The 12,613-nt window shown below is 44.9% G+C and overlaps 1 protein-coding gene across 1 annotated transcript in view; it reads left to right on the forward strand.

Moving 5' to 3' along the window:
* TTC8 (tetratricopeptide repeat domain 8) overlaps positions 1-3,092 on the forward strand; it is a 30,540-nt gene extending 27,448 nt beyond the window's left edge. Inside the window, exons 12-14 of the mRNA XM_069951238.1 lie at positions 162-284; positions 434-517; positions 1,449-3,092. Coding sequence (XP_069807339.1) covers positions 162-284; positions 434-517; positions 1,449-1,565 — 324 coding nt within the window. The 3' untranslated portion in view covers positions 1,566-3,092. The remainder of the gene's footprint in view (positions 1-161; positions 285-433; positions 518-1,448) is intronic.
* Positions 3,093-12,613: the final 9,521 nt, after the last annotated feature.

Raw genomic sequence — 12,613 nt, forward strand, 5'->3', positions numbered from 1 at the left:
TGACAGCTGATAAGCGTGTGGCTGATTCTTACAGCGTCCATGCCATAAAGCAGGAGACCCTATAAATGACAGAAAAAAGAAGCTACATAGGGAGAGATTGATTTTTGCAGGATTATTGTGCAGTCTTATTGTTCCTGTCTTATTTTATGTGTTTGCTCCAGGGTATCGGAGACCTAAATCTGGCTTATCAGTGCTTCAAGCTGACACTGGCCAATAACAACGACCATGCTGAAGCCTACAATAATCTGGCCGTATTGGAAATGCGTAAAAATCATGTTGAGCAGGTCAGTCCAATAACTGTGATTGATACATCTATCGATCTGTCTGTCTTAAAGGGACCAGCACCTAATAAATGGGGATTCCTGCACTTGGTCTTGCTTCCTTTTGTTTTTTTTTTGTGCGATATGTATAACTCTCCCTGCTGCTATTACAGGCCCGAGCTCTCCTCCAGACATCTGCTGCCCTTGCACCTCACATGTACGAGCCGCATTTTAACTTCGCCTGCCTCTCTGACAAGGTGAGCTGTGTATTTTGTTACCTTGATAAATGATCCCCCAAACTATGGCTCTCCAGCTATCGGAAAACTGCACCTCGCAGCACCTCCCCGACAGTCTGTGTCCCTCCCGGCGTTACAAAACCACAACTTCCCAGCATGCTCCCCACCAGGGGTCCGGGATCACCAATATAGATTTTGGACATCTAGATTATATGATGTCATTGTATCTATCATTCCTGTGAAAAGACTGTATGGACTTTTGCAGAGCCTCGACCCAATATTATGTGAGGGCCACCCAGGGTGGATTGGTGTACTAAGGATGGTAGTCCCGCCCACAGTTCAACAAAACACCTCATTAAAGGAGTAGTTCAGCAAAAAAAAATAAAAAATCTTTCAAATAAACTGGTGCCACAAATTTGTAAGTTACTTCTATAAAAAAAATCCTAAGTTTTCCAGTACTTATCAGCTGCTGTATGTCCTGCAGGAAGTGGTATTCTCCCTAGTATGGGGAACAGGAAAGGTTTTATATAAGGATTTGCTGCTGCTCTGGACAGTTCCTGACATGGACATAGGTGGCAGCAGAGAGCACTGTGTCAGACTGGAGAGAATACACCTCTTCCTGCAGGACATACAGCAGCTGATAAGTACTGGAAGACTTCAGATTTTAATAGAAGTAAATTACAAATTTCTGGCACCAGTTGATTTGAAATAATTTTTTGCTGCACTACCCCTTTACAATATGTGAAATTACCTACAAATATACCAAAATGGCGCAGAGGATCAAGGTTATAAAATCTCCTCCATCCTCAGCGGCCCATGCACTATAGGGACATAGAAGCAGGTTTCCTTGTAAAGTTCCCTCTTCTGTCACCAGATTCATAAACCTTGTGTGACTTGGGTCATCTTCGATGCTTTATTGCTGTGTAATCCCGGCCATCACTTTGTCTTGCAGATCGGAGACCTCCAGAGCAGCTACGTCGCCGCTCAGAAGTCAGAAGCCGCGTTTCCCGATCACGTAGAGACGCAGCAACTGCTGGAAAAGTTGAGACAGCATTTTGCAATGATTTGAGCCCATCGGTCACGCATACAGTAGCTGATAATGGCCTCTAGATAGCATTGTAGGCTGCGTGAAGGAAACGGATTTAACATTAACATCGGTGATTGCTTCACCATCTGGCTCTGCCGATAACAGCAATGTACACAGGAGAGGATTAGAAAGCCATTAACCCTTTCACTCTGGGTGTGATGAATGGGGTCATGGTGCAATTTTCCTGATGGTCAGCCCTTCATTGTTCAACAGAGAAAATGTCCACAGTCAGTCAAAAAAAAAAAAGAAAAACCCTGAACCTATTAGTCTGTCGTAATGTGTGTAAAGCTATCAGCCAGAAGTCTAGTCACATGTAATGCAATGGGTAAGAACGGTAGCCTTGTGGACAAGTAGGTATCAGTGCCTATATAAATCATATATATAGTGCTGTCTAGTAATGACACCGCGGATTTAACTATTAATGCACTCACTAGGGAAATATTCACACACAGCAGGTTTGACGCAAATCTGTTCTGTAATTCTGAATGTAGATGGGGTTACTGAGCACCTCTGCTGCATGTGAACATACCCTTAAAGGGGTATTACACTCAAGCGTACCTTTTTATGTTTTATATGTTGCCCATTGTGAGACTAACAATTCTTTCCATACTAATTATTCTCTATTCAGTCTCCTTTCCCCAGTTTTGAGCTGCTGCTTTCTGTAAAGACAAAAAAAAAAATATCTGAGCTGTTCCCCCTCCTCCCTCACTTCCGAGATGCTGATGTAAACAAGTCCCTATCTGCAACTTTGTAATGACAGGAGGATTTATCACAATGAGTTCATCAGCAACTTGACCTCAAATTAATCCTCCCAGCATTACAAAAAAAGCAACAAAGTTGCAGATAAAGCCTGCCAGGGGCTTGTTCAGCGGTCTCAGAAAGGAGGAGGGGGAGACGGAGAGAAAAACTCACGCACAGCACTAGTCATTTACAGAGATTAAGCTTTAACCAAAACTGAAAAACTGCTGTCTCTTAGCCCTGCTGGGTGTGATTGACAAGTGTGTGTGTGTTTGTATATATATATATAAATATATTATTATTATTATTATTATTATTATTATTATTATTATTATATACACACAAACACACACACACAGCGAAAGACCTGCCAGCCAAGCCAGAGAGACCGCCTCCTTGGCTTTATTTCTTGTTCCTGGGCCATCTAGCTGTGATATCCCATCAATGCCTCTGCCTGCTTCATGCTGCCCAGGGTTCGGGCTGCATGAAACACCTAACAGGTTCCCTTGAAGGTCACCTTTTTTCATATTTGTAATGTTTCCCAAAGATAAAGAAAATACCAGCACGTTCCAGTAAATGTTCTAGGACATAGATGTAGCGTGTGATTGGCTGGTATATTATACCATAGGTAGGTGGTGTATTATACCACAGCTGATCCACGTGTCTCATATATTCTCATATTAACCCTTTGGCATGAGATGTTTTCCATCACAGCCTCATGAATGTACGATGATCTGTAATTAGAAAATAAATTATTTTAGTATTGGATAATGGCCGTGACTTCTCTGGTTTCTAACACTTAGGGCTCAGGTTTAACCATTTCCTTACAGGCAGCGGACGCCGCGTTTATAAGGCTGGAGACTTTACGTAAATCATTTATATAACCTCCCAGTCCTGCACATTAAGGGGAATATAGCGGCAAATGAGCCATTTACTCTGAATGATTGTGTACAAGAGTGTTCCAGGATAAAGAGACGCAGGAGGCAGCGGAGCAAGCAGCGCTCTCTCCCAGGGTTACATTAGCATTTATAATGGATGAAGGAAGATTATAACTTGTTTTCTTTATCAGGTGCAGCACAACATGGAGGGCAGCGCAGCCACAGACCACCGATCTGTAGCTGTTTATGTAGGCGTAGGGGTAATCCACAAAGAGGTTGTTTGTTTTAACAGTGTTTTCTTGGCAGCATAAAAACCATATAGAATAGTATCAGGATATGCAGAAATAATATGTACAATGAGAATGAAATAGAGTACAAAATTAAAAGTTGCTTTTTCAAGTTTTAATATGTACAACAATTATATATTGTGCAGTATATCTTGCTATATTAGAACATTATACAGAATAGGACAGGTGAGAAAAGAAAATGCCTGGAAAAAAATTTAAACCAAAAACTCTTAACACGGGGATAGGGAACCTTGGCCCTCCAGCTGTTACAGAACTACAACTCCCATCATGCCTGGACATGTGAGATTAGTTTTTAGTTTTGGCTGTCCAGGCATGATGGGAGATGTAGTTTTACATTAGCTGGAGAACCAAGGTTCCCCACCCCTGCTGTAACATAACCACCCACTTAATACTTTATTTTCTATATATTAAGTACTTTGAAAAGTAGGATTTAAATCTATAATTATATATAGTATAGTATGAATTATAGTATAAATTATAATCATATAGTGTATATATAAAATACAGAAAAAAATACAAGTTTGGTCATCTCTCCTGGAACACCATTCACACTAGGCAGGAGCACGTCGCTATGGCTGATTTGTAAACACAAAAACACAGAAAAATGCAACAGCTCACTGCAATGGCAAGGTACATGACATGAAAATAGTTAAAAGCAGCCCCACCCCCCCTCAACTGCTAAAATAAATTCCCACAAAAATAATGAGGCTTTTGGTTACCATCTGCAAACAGTGTAAACCACCCCACAATAAGGTGTCCACATATCCGGGCAGACCCTACACTTAACTATGGCCTCTCCTTGGTGTATAATACACCTATGGTCTGGGCATGCAAGATCCGTCTTATGGTGCGTTTACACAGAGAGGTTTATCTGACAGATTTTTGAAGCCAAAGCCAGGAATGGATTTGAAAAGAGGAGAAATCTGTTTTTCCTATATGACCTGTTCCCTATTTATGGTCTGTTCCTGGCTTTGGCTTCAAAGATCTGTCAGATAAATCTGTCTGTGTAAATGCACCCTTAGGCTATGTTCACACTGCGTACAAGTCTGTCCGCATTTCGTACGCCGCCGTACATGTGCGGCTGAAACTACGGGCGTGGGAAAAATAGACATGCGGCTGGATGCGTAAGAACCGCGAACATACGCCCGTAGTACAGTTATGCTTCCCTAGCTTGTTTCAAAGCGATCTGAGGCAGGTCATTTACTTGGAAATCTTCGCCCAGCCCAATAAAACTCACAGAACCTTTTGGATCTAAAAATCAAGTTCAATTTGGCTGAAATAAGTTCTCCGTACGGGAGCGCATGGAAATCCACGGCCGTGAGTTCCAACATTTCCGTCCTCAAACAATGGTCTTGTTCATTTTTCACGGCGCCGTATACAATCCGGCCGTAAGCTCATACGTAGTGTGCATTGTGCGGGCAGAAATCGTATACTTTCAAGCGAACGCATCAACCTCAAAACTACGTGCGTATATTCGCGGTTCGCTCTACGGCCGGAATCATACGCAGTGTGAACATAGCCTTATGCTGCGTTTACACAGAGCAGTAATTCGCCCGATCGTACGATTAACGATATTAAAAGAACAATGTTTTTTTTCTTTTTAGAACGATCAGCGTTTAGATATATTGTACGGAAAAATTGTTTTGCGATCGCGTAAGCCTATATCGCACATAAGTTATATCAGTGAACGACTTTACACGGAACGATCTGCGAATTTTTTTGCAAACGACTGTTTAAGAACATGTAAGATCAAAATGAACGATTTCTCGCTCGTCGTTTCATCGTTCGCTGCATTTACACGTACGATTATTGTTCGAATTTGATCGTTATCGTGCAAATTCGAACGATAATCGTTCCGTGTAAACGCAGCATTATACCTGCAAAAATAATTGCACCACCTTGGTGGGATAGGTGGACAACCAAATAGAGGCAGCCACTCCCCCCATCTGGAACACAGAAAGAAAAAAGTTTGAACTATTCACACTAGGCAGGAGCATGATGCTATGGCTGAAATTGTAAACACCAGATGGGGGGGAGTGGCTGCCTCTACTTGGCCGTGCACTCCACCCATCCCACCCAGGTGGTGCAATTATTTTTGCAGGTAATCTTGCATGCCCAGAGCATAGGCGTATTATACACCAAGGAGAGGCCATAGTCCAGTGTAGGATCTGCCCCGATATGAGGCCACCTTATTGTGGTGGGGTGGTTTACACTGTTTGCAAATAGAAACCAAGAGCCTCATTATTTTGTGGGAATTTTTTTAGCAGTTGGGGGGTGCTGCTTTAAACTATTTTCATGTCTCTAGTGGGTCCATATCTTGCCATTGCGGTGAGCTGTTGCGTTTTGTGTTTTTGTATATATAAAATAGTATATTATTAAGTATAGTAGTATAGTGTGTGTGTGTGTGTATATATATATATATATATATATATATATATGTATATGTGTGTGTGTGTGTATATATATATATATATATATATATATATATATATATGTGTGTGTGTGTGTGTGTGTGTGTGTGTGTGTGTGTGTGTGTGTGTGTATATATATATATATATATATATATATATATATATATGTATATGTATATATTATAGTATAAAACCTCAGTGTGGTCAGCCTCACCTTTCTCAACTACCCCTTGTATTTGAGATTACCCAGTGTTTCTGCAAGATCCACCTCACAGTATCCTTGCGTAAAACTAAATAGACCCATGGGAGCATTCAGCATTCATTTCCTCTGGATTCCAGTCTTTTGAAATAAAAAGAAAAAAATTTCCTGCATCTTTATGATTTAGAGCGTTTATCTTGTCATTGTACAAAAGTTCCAAGAGAGTGGAAGGGACTTCTGCTGATGTGGGACGACCTTTGTCTAACCGGTGTCTCAAGCAGGGCCGTTTCTAGGTAATTTGAACTACAGGGCGAATCTTGCTAAAAGCGATGTTGGGGGGGTTTGTTACTAGGAAGAAACAGTGTGTGTATTACGGCATAGAGCAGTGTTATTAAATCCTTTTCAATTTGGGGCAAAAAAAAGTCATTCAGTGACTCACAGGTGACGTCTTCTTCTGAGGTGTCACTTTCCTTTCCCTCTCCATCCAGCCCAGACCACCATGATGATTTCTTGCAGCTACAATTCGTCTCTTCTGAACCTGCCAGACAAACATTTTAGGCTCCGCACTTTTACAACTTTACTTACTTTTTTGTGTCATGTGCAGTAAAGTCAGTAGCTATGTGGGTTGCCCCCTGTATGTAGCATCCCCTGCTACCTGCTTTGCCTCCATATAGTAATAATCCCCCCTGTGCTCTGTCTCCACAGTAATAATCCCCCCTGTGCTCTGTCCCCACAGTAATAATCCCCCCTGTGCTCTGTCCCCACAGTAATAATCCCCCCTGTGCTCTGTCCCCCCAGTAATAATCCCCCCCTGTGCTCTGTCCCCACAGTAATAATCCCCCCTGTGCTCTGTCCCCACAGTAATAATCCCCCCTGTGCTCTGTCCCCACAGTAATAATCCCCCCTGTGCTCGCCCCCCACAGTAATAATCCACCCTGTGCTCTCCCCCCAGTAATAATCCCCCCTGTGCTCTCCCCCCAGTAATAATCCCCGCTGTGCGCTCTACACACAGTAATAATCCCCGCTGTGCTCTCCCCCCAGTAATAATCCCCCCTGTGTCTGCCCCCCCCAGTAATAATCCCCTCCCTGCTCTGCTCCCCATAGTAAAAATCCCCCCATGCTGTCCTCATATTAATACCCCCCCCCCCCCCCCCCCGTGGTCTGCCCCATAGTAATAATAGTAATAATCTCCCCCTGTGCTCTAACCCCCCCCCCCCAATTACCAAACACACACAAAAAAAAACCAACAACCTTATACTCCCCTTAATACATAGATCGGGTCCCTGTCTCCTCTCCTCCTCCAGCCTGCGAGGAGCAGGCAGGCCGCTGCCGCCCCCGCACACATCCTCTTCCTCTAGGCGCAGTAATATGACGTCACTGCGCCTACTTGAGGAAGAAGATGTATGAGGGAGCAGCAGTCGCTGGCCAGGTGATGAGCGCCCGAGCTCGGTCCGAGAGGGGCGGAGCTTCGGTCCGGCGGGCGGTCGGGCATTCGGGGCAGCTGATGGGGAGGGGAGGTCAGGCCAGGTGATGGGGCGGGCGGACTGACGGCCGACGGTGCGTGCCGATAAGTGACGTCCTGGGGGTGCCACCAGCGCCCCCAAGCTGTCGGCGCCCCGTGCGGTTGCCCGGCCCGCCCGCCCCTAGAAACGGCCCTGGTCTCAAGCTGCATTTTACCACTGCAAACAAGATAACATGGAAGCCCAGAGAATCTGCAAGACCTTTTATTGGGACCTGCCATGTTTTTAGGGACGTAATGGATAATGCATCCTAGAGGATCTTTAGCCACTAAAATATCTTCAATACTTTTCTGGTAAAAGATAAAGTTTCTTTTCATAATTGTTGCAATCATTGTCATTCCCATAAAGCATGGATTAAGCCCTATTTCCCTATGGCCTTATTTCATAATCGTTAACGATAAACTATTTCAAACGACCGCTATTGCGAACGGCCTGAAATCGTTCGCCCATTTACATAGAATGATAAACGTTACTTATAATCATTCTTGCGGTTGTCTTGTCGCTATTGTGTTCGTTGCTACTGCGAACGGCCAAACAACGTCTTATTTAATGCAAACGATTTGCGAACGAGCAACGATAAAAATAGGTCCAGGTCTTATTAAACGATCAGCGATTTCTCGTTCGTTGTCTAATCGTTAACTGCTATTCAACCGAACGATTACACTAGCCAACAAATTTTCAAAAGTAGTTTGGTTCAGAAATAAAATTAACCATTTCTTAATGATTTTTATGTGCTGAATTCAAATATCACAAGGAAAAATGTGAATTGTCTCTAGTTTCTATGATATGGAAGAGTTTTCATGTTACTGCTTTGTGAATTGTAAAGAATACAGTATAATAGCCGACATATTTATTACTTCTGCAATCGTAAGGAAGCAAGTTTACTGTTAATAAACTCCTGAAAAATATTCATAGGAAACTTAGTTCTATCTGAAATCAATTACAATTTACAGGCATATCTAAGAATTGTTACAAATTAATTATGTTTATTGAACTCTGGAATGTAGGTCCTTATTCAATGGCTTATTACACGTCTTCTGTATTCATACATGGGATTGTCTCTGATAAGGCCTAGTTTACATACATGCATCCATCCCTTGGCATTTCCCTCCGAAGCAGTAGAGAATCACCGGAGGGAAACGCATCTCTGAACTGATCCCATTGTTTTCAATGGGACAGTTCGGATGATCCGTTCTACAACTGATGCCGCCGGACCGACAGACAGACCGCACGTCAGCAGGGGCGGTCTTGGCATTTCTTGGGCCCCAAGCGAAGTTATGTCTGGGGCCCCCCTCTCGACACGCGTTCCAAAACAATAGACTGCTGTGTGTTGCCCCCAGTAGTATATACCCCTTGTAAGCTACCGCCAGTAATATATAACCCTTGTGTGCTGCCCACAATAGTATATACCCCTTGTGTCCTGCCCCCAGTAGTATATACCCCTTGTTTGCTTTCCCCAGTAGTAAATAGACCCATGTGTGTTCCCCCAGTTATATATAGCCCCCCCGTGTGCTCCCCCAGAAGTATACAGACCTCCTGTTTGCTGCCCCAGTTGTATATAGACCCCCTGTGTGCTGCCCCCAGTTGTATATACCCCCTGTGTGCTCTTCCACTAGTATATAGGCCCCCTGTGTGCTCCCTCATAGGTATTTAGCCCCCGTGTGCTCCCCCACTTGGATTTAGACCTCCTGTGTGCTCCCCCACTTGGATATAGACCCCTGTGTGCTCCTCTAGTAGTATATAAACCCCCTGTGTGGTTTCCCCAGTAGTATATAGACCCCCTGTGTGCCCCACCAGTATTATATAGACCCCTTGTGTGCTGCCCCAGTAGGATACAGACCCCTGTGTGCTCCCCCAGTTATATATAGACCACCTGTGTGCCTCACAAGTAGTATATAGACCCCCTGTATGTTCCCCCAGTAGTATATAGACCCCCTGTGTGCCCCACCAGTAGTATATAGACCCCTGTGTGCTCCCCCAGTAGTATATAGCCCCCCTGTGTGCTCCCCCACTTGGATATAGAACTCGTGTGTGCTCTCCAAGTTGTATATAGACCCCATTCTGCTGCCCCAAGTAGTATATAGACCCCATGTGTGCTGCCCCCAGTAGTATATAGACCCCTCTGTGAAGCCCCAGTAGTCTATAGCCCCCCTATGTGCTCCCCCTGTTATATAGCCCCCCCTGTGTGCTCCCCCCATTTATATAGACCCCCGCTGTGCGCTCCCCCAGTTACACAGGCGCCTGAGTGCTCCCCCTCCCATATAGTACATAACACAATAAAACAAACACTTATACTCACCTGGGTCCGGGCGTCTCCTCTTCTCTTCACTCTTGTGGCCGCAGGAAGGGTTTTCCCTGCGATCACAAGAGGCCGCACTCCCCTTGTCCTGGCACCGATGTTCCAGTGATGTCACTGGAGCGCTGGCACCACAAGGACAGAACGGCCACTTGTGACCGCAGGGAAAACCCTTCCTGCGGGCACAAGAGTGACTGACAGGAAGGGAGCCAATGTCTCCCGCCCTGTCAGTGCTGCTGCATGTTACTATGAGCGCTCATTACGAGTGCTCATAGTTACAGTTCAGATGGCAGCAGCGAGCGGGGCAGCGGCCCTGTTCAGCGGTCTTGAGCACAAGAGCGGGGCGTGGGGGCCCCCCTGGATGTTGGGGGCCCCAAGCGATCGCTTGGGGTGCTTGGTGCCAAAGACCGCCACTGCACGTCAGAACGCTACATGCAGCTCAGCTATCCGGCACTGCCTTCACTAAAGTGAATGGAGCGCTGGAGGCAGGTCGTGCAAAGACGCATGCACTGTGCTTCCTCCGGCGCTCCATAGAGATGTCCCTGTCCGTGCCCCCCCCCCCCCCCCCCACACACACACACACAGACTTTAACCCTTGTCACCCTGGCCATGCAGCAGAGTGCCCCCTTGCAAGGGGGGGGGGGGGGAAGCCCCCCAGCTCCTCTTTACAGTGCAGCACTATAGGACAGGGGAAGGGAACCTTGCCTCTCCAGCTGCTGCAAAACTACAACTCTCATCATGTCTGGGATATCCAGACATGATGGGAGTTCTAGTTTTGCAACAGCTGGAGAGCCAAGGTTCCCCAATCCCTGTAGTAGGAGATGCCCCCATGTATTGCTGCCCACAGTAGAGGGCTACGGTGTCCTGCTGCTCCCTATATAGATCGCCCCCTGTAATGCTGAAGAGGAAAAAAAATGATGACAACTGATGGAAGGATAGAGAAACTGATGACAATTGATGCCTTTTTGGCATCAGTTGTGACATCAGTTGTGGTCAATATCTTAGAAAGAAACGGAAGCGGATGCAACTAATATATGTAAACTAGAACTAACTGTCCAACAGTAATCTGCAAGCATTGAGGGGTTCCATGAAGGCTAGGTTCACATTGCGTTTTTGCAATCAGGTTTTTTCATCTGTTTTGTGTGCATCAGTTTTGATCCGTTTTTCCATTGACTTCCATTATAAAAAAAAAAAAACGGATCAAAACAGTTTTGTGTCCGTTAAAAAAGGATCTGTTTTTTTTTATAATGGAAGTCTCTTTTTCACTATCTTTTTGATGTCGGCTTTCAGATGCTTCATTTTCGCTGATAGCTCAGCCTTTTGCTGCTTAGCAGCAGTGTCCATCAATGCTTTTACAGCACATACCTCCTCCTGGAGCTTGTACAGCTGGTTCCTGGCTTCCTCATACCCACAGAGGCTCGCAGCAATCCGTAGGCCATAGGTCTGCCTCGTCTCTTGGGACAGCTGCACCCCCCAATCTTCCTCCACACCTTCATGGGCAGACAGCCTTGCTCCAGGAGGAGTGTCACTGCACAGATTTTCCTGGCTGGTTTCCACAGTTGTTCCAGAACTTCTGGCACTTGTAGTTCCACAACTTGCTGTAGCCTTGTGGCTACCCTTTGTTACCTCTGGTTCAGGGGCGGCTGGAGAAGCATCGCTGCACCTCCTAGTAGAACGCCTCAGCCCTTGGACCTCTGATGGTATTCCCTCTGTTGGTCGCTGGATTCCTCTGCCCCCCACGGACCTGGTTCGGGGGGCAGGAGTTGGGGCTCTCCTTGGCTCGCTCATGCCTGAAAACCTGCTCCCTCCCTAGGGAGGAGAGAACAGGCCCAGGGGCAGATCTTGCTTGCCTGGAGCTCAGGAGCAGCAGACTCGCACAGCCTCACACAGCAGGACCACACCCAAAACTAATTGGAGCTGCAATCACCACTCCAGAGCTGCACTCACTATTCTGCTGGTGTGGTCACTGTGTACATACATTACATTACTTATCATGTACTGATCCTGAGTTACACCCTGTATTATACTCCAGAGCTGCACTCACTATTCTGCTGGTGGGGTCACTATGTACATACATTACTGATCCTGAGTTACATCCTGTAGGTCTTTTATTTAAAAATATAAAACATAACAACAAACCAACAAAATAAGATAACTGTACAATATATACAAGTGCATAAAAGTCCATAAACGTATTGGCTGGTCCAGCTTCACACTCACCAAACGCACCGCTGTATTATCCCCCACACGTGCAAACTAGATTTTCCCAAAAACACCACAATAACAACACTATCAAAACTCATAATTTAACTAACCATAGCTAACATAACTATAACTATACTCTATACTACATTAACCCCCTGGTCCGGTTGCGTTCCCCAAAAATAAATGCACAAATAAATAAATAAATACATAAATTAATACATACATAGATACCTACACCAAACACCAAAACATTTTTATATATATATATATATATATATATATATATATATATATATATATATATATATATATATAATTTTTTTTTTATTATTTTTTTTTTGGGCCCTGAGCTGGTCCCGCATCCCATGCCCCCAGTACATGATAACAGACGTCCATGAACCAGCCCAGGATTTTCTGTTTATACCGTCCCAAGAAACCCCCTCCCCCCATATAACCCACCACCCAACCTAACACT

This window comes from Dendropsophus ebraccatus, chromosome 13, assembly GCF_027789765.1.
Source record: "Dendropsophus ebraccatus isolate aDenEbr1 chromosome 13, aDenEbr1.pat, whole genome shotgun sequence".
Classification (NCBI taxonomy): Eukaryota; Metazoa; Chordata; class Amphibia; order Anura; family Hylidae; genus Dendropsophus; species Dendropsophus ebraccatus.